General features: G+C 32.7%; 4 protein-coding genes across 4 annotated transcripts in view; all 4 read left to right on the forward strand.

Annotated features, from left to right (window-relative positions):
- LOC137836972 (putative disease resistance RPP13-like protein 1) overlaps window positions 1-15,970 on the forward strand; it is a 49,682-nt gene that overhangs the window by 6,889 nt on the left and 26,823 nt on the right. The window lies entirely within an intron of this gene.
- On the forward strand, window positions 1,283-2,500 carry LOC150027845 (F-box/FBD/LRR-repeat protein At5g56420-like). Its single transcript, XM_090301538.1, has 2 exons — window positions 1,283-1,978; window positions 2,075-2,500. The coding sequence occupies exons 1-2, from the start codon at window positions 1,283-1,285 to the stop codon at window positions 2,498-2,500; spliced, it is 1,122 nt and encodes a 373-aa protein (XP_090157664.1).
- LOC137836978 (uncharacterized) lies at window positions 8,570-10,010 on the forward strand. The gene is made up of 5 exons (XM_068645785.2): window positions 8,570-8,626; window positions 8,713-8,991; window positions 9,072-9,173; window positions 9,250-9,681; window positions 9,770-10,010. The coding sequence occupies exons 1-4, from the start codon at window positions 8,585-8,587 to the stop codon at window positions 9,664-9,666; spliced, it is 840 nt and encodes a 279-aa protein (XP_068501886.2). The 5' UTR covers window positions 8,570-8,584; the 3' UTR covers window positions 9,667-9,681; window positions 9,770-10,010.
- On the forward strand, window positions 14,319-15,624 carry LOC137836621 (F-box/LRR-repeat protein At4g14096). The gene is made up of 4 exons (XM_068645283.1): window positions 14,319-15,011; window positions 15,104-15,250; window positions 15,343-15,399; window positions 15,496-15,624. Exons 1-4 carry the CDS (start codon window positions 14,319-14,321, stop codon window positions 15,622-15,624), a joined length of 1,026 nt encoding a protein of 341 aa, XP_068501384.1.

Below are 15,970 nucleotides of genomic sequence, written 5' to 3' on the forward strand. Positions count from 1 at the left end.
CATATTAACCGTTCGATCCATACATAATATAATATAGTTCACCACGTTTTCAAGTTCCAAGAATGGATGCTTAGAAGCATTTACATTTCAAAACTCCCATTGCTTCAATCTCTCTATCAGATGTACTAGTTTTCCCTGGACTTGTTTAGGTAACTCATCTCTTATAATCCAATTTCAAACCCTTCTACTTTCTCTTCATCATATCTTGACACATTAGTAGAAACAGACTTTGGAAAGACTTATAATATCACAGGCCACACAACACACTGTGACCATAAGTATTTCAAAAACAGCCACCTTACCCTCTCTTCTGAAGGCTTCATTCAAGACAGAAATAGTGGTAAAGAGTAAGATCTCTAAAGAGGGTCTCCTCTCTTCTACTGATACTGTAAAAAAAAGATAGTATGATTGATTAAAATAAACTTCCAATAAACTCTTCAAAATACTTCCTTGGTTAGAATTAAAATCCTCAATTCCTTCATTTGTTATGAATAACGTTAAGCTTTTTAAAGGCAGATAAAATCATAGATCACGTAGGTAAAATCTTTAGGATTTCCAATTCAATCCTGGGAGATCAAGTAGAGAAAATAATTCAAATATCCAACACCATTCAGTCCAACAATAGAGACAAAACTCATCGAGAAATAAGGATATCCTGATTTGCAGCCGTTTTAAACTCTTTTTAGGATTTAAGTCCAGAAACTCGAATTGCTGAACCGTGGTCACAACCCTTCTCATCCGTGTGATTATAGGCACTGATTCCGCGAAAATAGCCACGACAATCCAATAAAAAACAGAAAATCTAAAGTGTAGCCGATAACGAATAAATGCATAACAAAATTCAAAACACAAAGCTTCACTGTATCACGTGTGCTAGAATGCCTACGTTCTACCCGTGAAAGTTGGGAAAATTGTTTATTTTTAAACAAAAATAACCCATTTCATTATTAAAAAAATTTAATAACAAAGATGTATTTGGAAAGTAACATTTAACAATTTAAAAAAAAAAAATTAAAACTTTTTCACAACCATCATATCACTCACAAATTCTCATAAATTTTTCTCACATATTCACTCTAAAATACTCCAATTCAAACAATCTCACTTTTTCCACACTTTATTCTCACATCCTCACACATCCACTTCCTCAAATTTTCACACATCCACTCTCTCAAATTTTCACACATCCAAGTAAGTCATTTTAAGCGATTTGATACGTTGAGAGCCAAGAGTTGTTACTATAAGAAAGTGAAGCATCCAATCACACTTTGTATTCTCAACCATGGCGGATATCATCAGCAATTTTCCAGATTCAATCCTTTGTTACATTCTCTCTTTTCTCCCAACCAAACAAGTTGTTGCAACCAGTATTCTCTCCATGCACTGGAACCTTCTATGGCGTTCAGTTCCTTCTTTGGATTTCGACGTGGATACAATGAGTATAGATTATGACAAAGAAAAAGAGGGCATCTCTCGCCTTCTTCTCTCAGTGAACTCTTTTCTACGTGGACGCGATATGGACCAACTCCTTCATAGATTTCGTCTTAGATGTCCCTGTTTATATAATCAAAATAGTATCGAGACATGCATTGAGGATGTTTTGAGAAAAAGTGCTAGACTTCAACACCTCGACCTCGACCTGGGTTTTGTCACTGCGGTGCCCTCTGTGGTGTTTATATGCAAAACTCTTGTAGTTCTCAAATTGGCATTCGTATCACCGAAAAATGTTTCTTTTGTAGATTTGCCCTTGCTTAAAATCTTGCATTTGAATTCTGTTAGCTTCTTAGACTGTGAATATCTTCTTCAACAGTTTCTTTCTGGGAGTCCTAATATAGAGGACTTGGAAGTCGAGACTTTTAATAATTTTACTATAAAAGAATTCCACAGTTTGCCCAAGTTGGTCAGAGCTAAAATCGATGCACCAGCTGTACTTCCATTGGAAATTATTAAGAACGTTGAAGTTTTTGTGACAAATAGGGTATGCCTGTAAAATTTGTTTCTTATTTACTTTCTATTTGTATGGGAAAAAAATGTGATTTCTGATGTTTTTTACATTATTTTGTATCTCTTGCAGATATATAATCAAGACCTGGTTTTTGATTTTCAAAATTTAGTTCAACTTGAGTTTGTTACTTGGGAGGATAGTGAGGGATGGCTTGATGTCTTGAAGGTGTTCAGGCATTGTCCAAAGCTTCAAACTCTTTTCATTCGCATTAAAGACGATGAAGAAGATCCAGTTTTGCCATACCCACTTACTGTTCCTACCTGCATTTCATTACACCTTAAAACCTGTTGTCTTCAATACTACAGGGGTTCTGAATTTGAGTTTCAATTTGCGGAATATATTATGCTGAATGCAAATTATTTACGCACCATGAAATTCCTCATTCGCAGTGATGATTATAGTAATCTTTTGAGAAGACATGATATGATAAGAGATTTATCATCATGCAGTAAGAGTTCAGATGCTTGTACACTTTCATTTGAAAAGTATGTTTGACTTTTATATTTGTGAATGTTTATCAAATTAATCTACTTTTCTTCTTCGCATGTTTCTAAATTTAGTTTAGTTTCTGTTTCATATTTTTCTTACCGATTAGAGGATGATATCATGGTTTTGTGCTTTTAATTCTTGAATAGTTTAAATTTTATGAAAAAATGTAAAAGAAAATCATTGCAAAGACTCGTAATTCAGTATTGGTATGAAAGTATTTACCTACCATCACTCAATTATAAAGATATAAATTTTACTAATATTCTCAAGTTAGAATTAGAATATATCTTAATACAATTGCTGCGATGGATCTGTGATGAAGAGCCATGTGTGAAGAATGATGAAAACACCTCAGCAATCGAAAAGAAAAGCACACAACACTGTGAAACGATCTCCATAAACAGAGAAAGAAAAAGAGCACGAACAGAAGAACCTACAGAAAAGGGAAAGTGAAGAACGAAGATGATGCAAGTTTTTTGTTAAAGAGGCACCAAACAAAGAACTTTGCAAAACACCTCATATCTTAGAGTAACTTCCCTCCCATACAAGGACGTTAGGTGAATACAAGGAAGGGTATTCTGGTGCTTTATCCGGGTGTGCTCCTGCATGGAATCCATGATCCTTCTTCCGCTTTCCTGCTGCATTCCCAAACTGCTGGTACATGTTGTATTCTTTTGCAGGTTTTACGCTCTAGAGTTGCTACACATTTTTTAGAAGGAAGTACTGTTATCATATGGTTCTGTTTTGGTTTGTAGAGGAAAATAGGGTCTGTTAGTTTTAGTTTGGTGGTGCGCTTTTGTCAGCAGCTGTTTAAGCGAGCGTTAGTCCTGTGCCTAAGGTTTTAGTTGTATTCTGCTTGTAACCTTGGGTGTTTGCGTGGTAAACCCTGCATTGTGCCTTTATGTGTATGCTGTGCTAGTTGGTATAAGGGTTGGGACACCGGTATAAGGGTTGGGACACCCTAAAGTGTCCCGTTCTAATTTACTTTATTCTTTGCTGATAAAAAAAATAAAATTCCTCCCATATTTCTAACAACCTGTATTCTATAATTTCATAATCAAATTTGACAATAAAACCATAATCTTCAGATCTGCACCACTTCCACTTATCATCCTTCAAGTCTTCCTTCACAAGGGTGTATCCTTGTGATTGTGTTTATGGGTTGGGTTACCTTGAAGTAACCCTTAATTTAATTTATTCATTGCTGATAAAAAAAAAATCTTTCAAGTTTTCCTTCAAATATTATAAAGTGGACTTTAAGTATAACTTAACCCCATAAAACCGACTAATGAGTTGAGGTTGAGGTGAAGTTTGCACCCACTTATATACAATGAAATATTATCATCTCTTGTCAATGGGCACAATTGTCTCATTTTTTACATCAATTGAAACAAACTTACCTGGTTGAGGATAGAGGTCCAACTCACAATGTACAGTTGATGCACGCGTGGTCGATCGACACATGACACTCAAGTCAAAGGTTGACCTGGTTAGCAAGACTAACCCATAGTTAAGGGATGACCTAATCCAACCCTAATCACAAACCAACTCCTTAATCTGGTCCAACAGCAAGGGCCCATCAAGGTAATATAAATATCACGCACTCCAAGGAAAAGGTACGTCATTATGAATAGTATTCTGACAGCCGAATACGACACCACACTGACTGTGTATGGATGTTACTTAAGAGGTTTTTAAGAACTGATTCTGTTCTGGAACTAGTTTGGAGACTGGGAAAACTATTGACTCCAGATGCTATTCGGTCGGTCTTCACGTGTTCTTTCTGGGTGTCCAAATGTAGAGGACTTGGAAGTCGGGTCTGGTTTAACCCAGAGATCGGCTGCTAATACTGCAGAAAAGTTCAAGAAACTTCCTAAATTGATAAGGGCTAACATCCATACACATTTAGTTTCATTGGAATTTGTTAAGAATGTTGAAGTTTTGGTCACAGATAGGGTAATGCGTGTAAACTTTCTTTCTTAGTTACTTTTCATTTCTATGGAAATTCTAATGTTTTGATATTATTTTGTATTTCTTGCAGATATATAAAGAAGACCTTGTATTTGATTTTCAGAATTTACTTCAACTTGAGTTGGTGGTTTGAGTTCTTTGAATTGCTCAAGCATTGTCCAAAACTCAAAGCTCTTTTCATTGACTTTGATGAGGTTTAATAATTTAAGTTTTTCGAGTATGATTCTTCTTGTTATCTTTTCTTAAAACATTAGGATTAATGTAGTTTTATAATTGTTTTTAACAGGAGAAGGATGTAGTTGCGGAAGGCGATAAAGAAGCACTTTTTCCATGCCCCGATACTGTTCCCACATGCATTTCATTACACCTTAAAACCTGTCGTCTTAACAATTTCAGGGGTTCCGTAGTTGATCTTCAGTTTGCAGAATATATTATGAAGAAAGCAAATTATTTACAGACCATGAAATTCAGCTTTCACCTTTATGATTGTAATTCTTCTTTGAGAAGACAAGAATTGACGACATATATCTCCTCATGCATGAAGAAGAGTTCTGATACTTGTACGCTTTCATTTGAGTATTTAATGCCTGAGCCTGACCTCTCTTTCTTTTGAGTATTTAAGGTCTGTAATAGTGATGGTTTATTTTTGTTTGTATTTCATGTAGTAACTGCAAGAATGTAGTTTTCTTTATCAAATGAATCTACTTTTTTTTCATTTAATCAAAGTTTGCTGCACGTTACCGGTTTTGTGTTGTTTTAGTATAATTTGTTTAAGATATGTTCCTAGGTATGTAAATTATAAAAAATTAGATGGTACTAAAATTAGAGGAAGACATAATAAAAAGTATATTTATGAACTACTTGTCTAACTGAATCAAGTTATATATTTAAATTATTATTGTTCTTTTTCACATATTTTTGCTATTATTTTTCTCACGACAAACATTCTTAGTTTATTTCTGTTGTGACATTAAATATCCAAGTCCACTAAAAAGAAGATGCAGTGGTAGCTTCCAGAAGTGGCGATATTAATATAAGGGGAACCACCTGCCCTAGTTGCAAGTGCAAACATCTTGATAGGTGTTGCATAAGGGTGGCAGAATCTTTAACCAGAAATGGTCTATATTTCAGTGATCAAGGCTTTAGTCTCAATTAGAAGTATTAGTCTTAAAATGTACTGATATTTACTGATAGATTGACTAGGTTGGTTTGGTTGCCATAGAATTCCAATGTGATCCTACTTTTCTGTCATTGTAAACAGTGAAATCTTTTAACTATGATGCATTTGTAACTAATAATTGGTATGCCAATTGGTAATTAGCAATAACAAATATGGGGTTTAATGCAACATTTTTGGCTAAATGGATTTGGAGAAAGGGATCGGAAAGCAGAGTGATATTTTGGAGTCTAAATATGGAGTTTGAAGAAATTTATAGAAAATTTATCTGTTACAAAAGGAGTCTTATTATATGAAAAGTTTTCGCACGTGTTAACACATGATAAATTCATAAAAAATAAATTAACAAAAAATGGAAACTTTACATGGCATGAAAACATGGAGTGTTTACATGGAAGGTGTGCAAACGAAGAGAAGGGAAGTATGCATGGCATGAAAAGTCATGACTGTCACGTTTTCATGGAGTGTTTACTCCCAATATGTTTTCGGTCATTGCCAGAGTTTGTGTGGAGTGCCCTTGCTGAATTAAGTCGATTCTTTAAAGATCTATGTTCTAATACATTGAGGATGAATGATCTTGTCAGAATGAAAGAAAACATACCAATCATCTTATGTAAGTTAGAACGAATATTTCCACCAGCTTTCTTTGATTCAATGGAACACCTTGTCGTTCATCTTCCTATGGAAGCAATACTTGGTGGTCCTGTTCAGTATCGTTGGATGTATCCCTTTGAAAGGTAAAGATTATGTTAATTATTTTAATGTTTAAGAACATGTGCAACTTATAATAATTACTACTTTGCTTTAGGATGATGGGAGATGCAAAGAAATCGGTGGGTAATTTGGCACGAGTAGAAGGATCAATATGTGCATTCTACCTACATCGTGAGATAACATATTTTTGCTCTCATTATTTCAAACGTGTCAGCTTGTCAAATAGAAGTTTGAGAAATGATCCTCGAACATTTATAAATGAGGAAGACCCGCACACATTGTCGATTTTGAATAAATGTGGACGCCCTAGTGGTTCTAGCAAGGACTATTGGTTAAGTGATAAAGAACATCGTTTTGCCCATGTTCATGTCCTCATCAATTGCGATGAGGTCAAACCATTTCTTGAGTAAGTTTAATTGTACATGATTTGAATTAAATTATTGTAGGTTGTGTAATTCGCTAACTAATTGTAATCAATATTTAAAGATTGTTCTTACAAGTGTACTCAATCAATGATGAAGATGCTTCGACAGTTATACATGCTAATTTTCCCGAATGGTTCAAGAGCTACGTAAGTGTAACCTAAACCCATATGTGTTTCTTATTAAATCACACTTTCATAAATAAATGTCATGTTTTCTTATGACTAAAACATAGGTTCACGATGAAAGGAATGTAATAAACCCAAACTTGAAGGGACTTTCTTGGGGACCTAATTCAAAGACAACATCATGGAACATCTACTTCGTTAATGGATATAAATTTCATACAAAGGCATGGGCTGATGGTAAGAAAACAACAAATAGTGGGTTGTATGTTAAAGGTGTCACTGGTGGAGGAGAAGATGACTTTTATGGTACAATTCATCATATATATGAATTGGAGTATGTTGCTCTCAATAAGAAGGTCCCGCTTTTCTATTGTGAATGGTTTGATCCTACAATTAATGTTGGGACTAGATTTCATTCACAATATAATTTAGTTGAAATCAAGTTAAGTGGCAGATATGGACCGTATGATCCATTCATTCTTCCGCAAAAGGTCAAACAAGTTTATTATCTCACTTTTCCAAACATATGTAAAAACCTTCGTGGGTGGTGTGTTCCAATTAAAACAAAACCTCGAGGATATGTGCAAGTTGACAACATCAATGATGAATTGCCGTATCAAGCTGAGGAGACGTCTAATGTGTTACCAGTTACAAGAATTGAACATTTACAATGTTTAGCTGACACATCTAATGTCGAACTACTTGATGACGATGATGATATTGAAGCACGTAATGATGACGATGATGAAGATGTTGACCTCTTAAATGAAGATTATTCAGAACATCACATACACACTGACGATTCAGATTTTGATAACAATGAAGACTAATGTATATTACTTGTAATCAATTATAAACAAAACATGTGATCATTACATATTTATACTAATATTGTGAACGGATAATTTTTCAGGAAAAATGGTTAGGACTAGAGGGAGGGATGGTAGGATTGTTAGACGTGGACAGCCGAGACGTGGAGTTTCTACATCGATGCACGGTGAGCTAGCTATAGACTTGGGAAACCTCCCTTATTCTGGTATTTTACCATCGTCTGATCCTGGTAGTCCATATATTTCATCCCATTCCTCGACACCATCTTCTAGCCCGTCTTCCTCCATCCCCTCGTCCTCTGGGCATGGAGAATTTCGGCATGCTTATCCACACCCCACTATATCACCTCGTCCTCTTAGTATTCCAGTACCACCACGACCATCATCCTCTGCTCCGACTTACCATCAGAGTGTCCCTGAACCACTCCACCAGACTCAGAGTTTTCCACTCCACCCTACCTCTGGTACATTTGTGCAGCCCACCCCTGGTACATTTGTGCAGACTACTCCTTATCCCATTGTCCACACCACATCTTCTTCAGCTGTCCCGACTACTACTGGCTCTGTGCAAGGCCTCTCTAACCATGTTGACCATGGTGCCACTGCTGCTTCAGAGCATAACCTCCCCCCTAAGGAGGTCCAGCGTGACCCTAATGGTAGGGTCATCATCCGACTTCTTGGAAGAGGGTAAGTCATCCTAAATGTACATTTAATTTTATCTTTATATTACTATGTTTGTAATTTTATTTGTTTGTATTTGTAGTTGGACACCAAATCATTTTGCTAGTGAGGCCATTGGACATTGCATTCGATCTCAATTTAGAGGTCCATATCATCATTATGATGTCATGCCTGAGGAGGACAAACTAAAATGGTGGACTGACTTTCAGGTAATTTTAATTTTTGACAAACTACAGTCACTTGTTTTCTTGTTTTTCTTGTGGACTCAAAGTAACTATTTTCTTCTTTTTAACAGACTAGAGTCACTTGGGCACCCCATGATGAATGCCAAATTAAAAAGGTCTACGAGTCTAAAGTCAAAAAAAGACTTTGTGATATGTTGACTAAGGCTAGGAGAAAGGCTGTCCGCCCTATTTGGATAGGTCAGCAAGCATGGGTTGAACTTCTAAACTATTGGGATTCACAAAAATTCAAAGATAAATCAACTCAAAATAAAGCCAATAGGAGTTCAGCTCGTGGTGGAGCACTGCACTCCACAGGTAGAAAATCACATTCAGATATTGCAGTTACCTTGGTAAGTACTTGTCAATGCCTTACATGAAAATCATTTTACATTTGCAACCTATAATGCTTTTAATTGTACAACATTATTAGGAACGTCAATATGGCCGTCCTCCAGAACCTGATGAACTATTTATGGCCACCCACACAAATAAGAAGGGTGAATGGGTTGATTCTCGTGCTCGAGAAACTTATGTAAGTTATTCTTTTAAATTGTTTTATATTTATATTTTAATTTTCTAACATTTTCATTTTGTAATGATCTGTGTAGGAAAAGTATCATGAGCGCTTGAAGGTCCTTCAAGCAAATAGTTCTCAGGACTCTAACACTGATGTCCACCAACTTGATCCTGCAACTAAGCTTCAAACATGGAAGGAAGCTGCCGGAGGAAAGAGTAGAGGTCGGGTATATGGTACGGCAGACTTGGCTGCTAACATCCGCCAAGGAGTCTCTTCTCTCACCCAAGCCTCTGCGTCCGACACTTCACAATCTGGACAAGTGACTGAAAATCAAATGCTTCGTGCTGAACTTAGTATGTGGAGTCAGAAGTATGCACACCTGGAGGATGAGCTGAAGGTTATAAAAGATAAACTTATCTCTATGGAACAAGAAAAAACTACTTCCAATAGCACAACACAATTCCATCATGAGTATGATCCAGAACAGGATGATCAACCTATTTCTTAAAGTACATCCTATAATGTAAGTTTAACTATTTGATATTTTTATTATATACTAAATATTTTAATTATTTGATTTATTTATTTATATTGTTTATATTTTTTTACAGGTTTATCACATCACTATGAGATTCATTTTGCTACTTCTAGTTAAATTTGTAATGTACAATTTTAGTTGTAATATTTTTTCAAGTATTCATATCTTTTGTTTAACTATTTCTATTGCTTTTCTACTTTGGATGTGTTTCTGGATTTTGATTTCATACTTTGGATGTGTTTGTGGATTTGGGTGTTTATAGATGTATTGTGAATGATAGTAATTTGTTTCAATGTGATTTGGTTTGGTTGGTATTTAATTTTTACAGGTAATCTGGTTAGAAAGCAAAATAAAATGTTTTTTTTTTCTTCATCACATGCGTCGGCCATAGGCCCACGCAAGTTTTTTTTAAAGATGCGTCCGCTTTTGCGTGGGCCAAGCCCACGCAAGTTTTTTTAAACATGCGTCCGCTTTTGCGTGGGCCAAGCCCACGCAAATTCTGATATTTTTTAAATATATATTTTTATCATTTTCGTCGGCTAGACCGACGCACACGCGAAATAAAAATTCTACGTCGGACCGCCCACGCAAAAGCCGCCGCATATGCGTCCAACCTATCTTCTGCATGTTGCGTCCGTTTTGCGTGGGCTTGGCCCACGCAAGATGCACCCAATTTTCTGGCCCACGCTAATTTTCATTTGCTTCCAGGCTTTTTTCGTGGGAGGTGTAACGGACGCGAATCGGACGCATAAGCGTCCGTTTTCTAGCTTTTGCGTCCGTTTTTGGCCCACGCAAATTGGCTTTTTTCTTGTAGTGAGTCTTATTATATGAAAAGTTTTCGCACGTGTTAACACATGATAAATTCATAAAAAATAAATTAACAAAAAATGGAAACTTTACGTGATTCATTGTAGGGAGAATACGTGTCTTTTTTTACATATTGTGTCACTGGTTTCTCATTTATTCTCTCACTTGCCCTCTCTCATTGTCTTGTTCTTTTTATTTTCTTTATTTTCGTATTTTTTTGTCATAACCTCCTCTATTCCTTCTCTCGTTTTGTCTCTCATAGTTTTATTTTTGTGCATTTCCTTCTTTGTGGTTTCTTCTGTCACAACCACCTGTTTCCTCTCTAATATAATCTTGCTCTGTGCATTTTCTTTTTTTTGGAAATGAATGTAGGTATCTTCAACCATTGTATCTCCAATCACGGTATCCTCAACACGCTGAGGAAAGATTTTTGCCTTTTTTTTTACGACTAGGAAAGCAAAATTGCATAGTTTGTTGAGTCTTAACCCCAAATTGTGTTACATCTCTCTAGGCTTTTCTTCGTGATAAGACCTTTTTGTTCGTTTTTTGAGTTTTTTTTTTGTTATGGACATGTTTTGTAGTAAATAAATAGGTTGTTTGTCTATATTTCAATTGTTTTTATTAGTAAAGAACTGAATAAATAAAATGGAGCATTTAAGGAATACTCCAACCTTTATATAAAACCTAGACAGTGTCCCTACTTTACTAGATACAAATATCCCGTGCTAAAGCTTAAGCTTTTTAGCTAAACTTTTACAACAATAGACACCCAATGGAACTTGATAAGAAGTTCTTAAAACCCAACTTAAACCAGAACTCTAGACAAAAAAAACCTACAAAATAACACTCATGGACAAAACAAAAATGAAATCAAACCTACAAAAACAACTTTATAGACAACCACCAAGCATGCTGTCAAGTTATGCATCTTAAGCTCTATTTCCTCTCCTAACATCTCGCTTAAATTAGAGATTATTTTATAAACTAAAATATATTTATCTAAACTAGTTTATACTATTAATAAAAGTTAATAAAATAATTTTAAATTGATATCTAACCATTGTTTACCAAGATTTTAGCTATTTACTACTTTATATTCTAAATTAATGTCTATTAGTTTTTTAAAGATTAATTTATAATATAAAATATGAATAACTAAAACTTGAGTAACTAATTTAGATAACAATTTATAAACTATTTTATAATTTTTTTATTAATAAAAAAACCATTTTAGATGAAAATAATTGTTTAGAAATTAGTACCTTTTTTTATTAGCAAAGAATTAAATAAATTAAATGGAATGCTTTAGGGACATTCCAACCCTTATATAGAGACCCACATTTAATCTAAAACTAAAAAGAGATATTACAAACCAATCCTATGCTACGTCCATTTCCTCCAATCGTGAAAATCAGCTCCACGAACACAACTCCAAACCAACTTGCTGATAACTATGTCTACACCTATCTCATATAAGCCAACCAAGACCATCCAGATCTGTTCAACATAGAAAACCCAGCATCATAGAAATTAGTATCTAATTTAGTTGATATAGTGACAATTTTTTTTTAAATTTAATTTTTATTTAATAATCTTTTTTAGTGTATATAAATATATGAATAAAAAAGAAAATAATAAAATTATATCTTACATAAAAAATTTAAAAATATTTTATAACAAATGAAAATAGAAACTTAAAAAACATAATAAACTACTAGAAAAAACCTATTTAGCGAACATTTACATTAGTAATAATAAATAATACAATCATATCATAAGTTTTTCAATGTAGAATATGGGGAATATAGCCCTACACTTTTCCTTTCAGTTCCCAAGGTGTAGGTTTCCCATGGCATGCACATCAATTTAATTTCCAATGCAAAACTAAAAATAAAAAGAAACATCCTTTATAATGTTTTTTCATGATTGAAGTTTAATACTTAACCAGTTTTTCACGCAAGTCAACATTAAAAACATACAAAATCAATTTGATTTTTATTTATCATTTAAATAAAGAATATTGAAAGGTAAACAGGGATGCGAAATGTAACTGAAGGAAAATTAAGTTAGGTTGGATCATATTGATTATTTTTTAAAATAACATCTTAATCCTATTTATTCTTAATATATGAATAGTTTATCACTTAAATATGCCAACACTGGAATAAAACAAATTATAAGGAAACTTGAAAAATTTATTTAGGACCAAAACCAACACATACAAATTTATTAAAAGAAAATATAAGTATTAATTTCACATGCAAAGTGAAATAAGATTTATCACTTAATTTCATTGTAAAAGTCATAAAGTTTAAAATCTATATCTTAAAAAACTTGAAATATATTAACATAATATAAAATTTAAGACTCTCGATAATAGGACACTGAATCATAATAAAAAAATATTTTTCTATTTTAAATTTAGCAATACCAATCACCAAATAAGAAACTAATTATAGTATATGAATATTATAAAAATAAATAATACATTGTAAAATCACTATTACTATATAGATAAGCTACACTTAAAGAATATTAAGAATATATTTTTTATTAAGATCAAATCAGAAAAAAATTATTAAGCAACATAAAGAACCAAAAATTTAAAATATTTTTTTTCACAACATTAAAATACTATTTAATTAATCTATTATTTTCAATTGTTATATATTTTTATACTGTATATTTGTTATTAATCTTATGTTATATCTTACAATATTTCTGTTCAAGCTTTAAATAAAATAAAATAAGACATTTCTAATATATATATATATATTTATATTTGATATTAAAAAATAAAAATAGAGTTAAAATATATTATGTAATACAATTTTTTTTAAATAATTAAATGAAACAAATTTACGATCTATCTTAATTAAAGTATAGTTCAAAAATAGTAAAATTAATAAATATTGTGAATAATATAATAGTTAAATAAATTATATAATATAAAAGTACGAAAGTATAAAGAAAAATAATAGTAAACTTATTCTCAAATCTCTTACCTATTAAAAGATACAAAATATCACTTTCGGTACAAAAATTAAAATTCTAAAATCATAGTATAAATGAATAACAAGATAAATTAATAAAATTGTATTTTATATAAAAAAAAACCTGATAAATATTTTTAAATAAATAAAAAACTACAAATGAAAAATTTAAAAACATTACAAACTATTAAAAAATTATTTACCAAACATTAGTAACAAATAATAAATAAACTTTAAGAATAATTTTATTCCAAAAATAATAATATTGACCTCTGAATTTTATAAGATTTCTCTCACTGAAATATCTTAACATAAAAATAAATAAATAAAACTTTCGATTATAAGATATCTTCACATAATATAAAAGAAACGAAAAAAATCTTGAATGGTAAAATTATAAAAATCATTATATTGAAAATATTTTTGTTAGTTATGAAACAAAACATTATAATAAAAATTTGAATTTACCTGTTTGAGTAAAAGTTGTGAAAAAATATATTAAAAGAAATATAACCCAATATAAAAAATAAGACAAAAAAAATCTTGAATTATAAAAAATCATTACATTATAAAGATATTAAAAGAAATCTAACTGAGCATAATAATACTGAAGAAAATGTATACTAATTAATACACTGTAGTATGACTCCTATTGATATTCTCAAAGCTTGTCCTTTCACTTCCCAAGGTTTAGATTTGCCATGGCATGCACATCAATTCCAATGCAAACATAAAGTCTCTTTAAGCGATTTGATACATTGAGAGAGATGAGTTATTCCTATAAGAAACTGAAGCATCCATGCACACTTTGCATTCTCAACCATGGCTGATATCGTAAGTGGTTTTCCAGACTCAATCCTTTGCTACATTCTCTCATTTCTCCCAACCAAACAAGTTGTTGCAACCAGTGTTCTCTCCAAACGCTGGAACCTTCTGTGGCGTTCCGTTCCCTCTTTTGATTATGAACATCATGACCCAACTGGTGATTATGAGGATGACCTAGATGCCTGCTCTGACTTTCTTTACTCAATGTTCTCCCATCTGCTTTTGCGTGATATGGACAAACCTCTCCATAGATTACGCCTTACATGCTGTTCTGGGTATAACCATTATAGCATTGAAATATGGATTGAGGCTGCACTGAGAAGAAGTAGTAGACTTGAACACCTCGACCTCAATGTGTATAAGGATTTTGTGGTGCCCTCTGTTGTGTTTAGCTGCATAACTCTTGTAGTTCTCAAGCTGGCGAACTTAGTGCTGAAAGATGTTTCCTTTGCTGATTTTCCCTTTCTTAAAATCTTGCATTTGAATTCTATTTCTTTCTCAGGATGTCAAGATCTTTTTAAACAGTTTCTGTCTGGGAGTCCTAATCTTGAGGATTTGGAAGCCAAGAATTTGGATTCTAATCCTGCAGAAAAGGTCAACAGATTGCCCAAGTTGGTCAGAGCTAACATCGATGCACATATAGTTCCATTGGAAAATGTTAAGAACGTTCAAGTTTTGGTCACAAATGGGGTAATGTGTGTAAATTTGTTTCTCATTTCTTTTCATTTTAAAGGGAAAAAATGAGATTTCTGATGTTTTGATATATTTTGTATCTTTTGCAGATACATCCACCAGACCTGGTTTTTTATTTTTGGAATTTAGTTAGACTTGAGTTGAACCGTTTGAAGTCTAGTAAGCAATGTTTTCAGGTTTTGGAAGTGCTCAAGCATTGTCCAAAGCTTCAAACTCTTTTCATTAACATTTGTCAGGTTTAATGATTTAAGCTTTCGAAGTTTGTATCTTCTTGTTATCTTTGCATCAAACATTAGGTTTAATATAGTTTTATAATTGTTATTAACAGAAACAAAATTTAGTTGCTGAAGACGATGAAGAAGCAATTTTGCCATGCCCAGATCCTGTTCCTGCATGCATTTTATTGCACTTAACATGCTGTTGTCTTACGAATTACAGCGGTTCTGCATTTGAGTTTAAATTTGCGGAATATATTATGCAGAATGCAAATTATCTACAGTTCTTTGCATTCCGCATTTACAGGAACAATCCTTCGAGAAGAGATGATATGATAAGAGATTTATCTTCATGTAAGAAGATTTCAGATACTTGTAAACTTGAATTTGTGTAGTTAAGGTCTGAGCGGTAACTGTGATGTTTTCTTTTTTTTTTGTATTTCCAGTATTAACTTCAAGAATGTGGATGTTTAATATACTAATCTATTTTTCTTCATCTAATGGAAGTTTACCGCACAATTATCTTTTTTGTCCAGAAATCTTATGAAAGTTTTTTTTAGTTTTAAAATTTTCTTCTTGCTTTAGGAATTTTCTCATATCTAATTTGCAATTATCTTTGTTTGACATATATTATATATACACACGTACATATATGGTTTGCTTTTATAGTTTTTTGTACTTTTCATTCTTGAACAGTATGAAAGGAAAATGTAAAGAAATTTATTGCAAAAAATCATAATT

The sequence above is a fragment of the Phaseolus vulgaris genome, chromosome 4 (assembly GCF_051622355.1).
Source record: "Phaseolus vulgaris cultivar YP4 chromosome 4, ASM5162235v1, whole genome shotgun sequence".
NCBI lineage: Eukaryota > Viridiplantae > Streptophyta > Magnoliopsida > Fabales > Fabaceae > Phaseolus > Phaseolus vulgaris.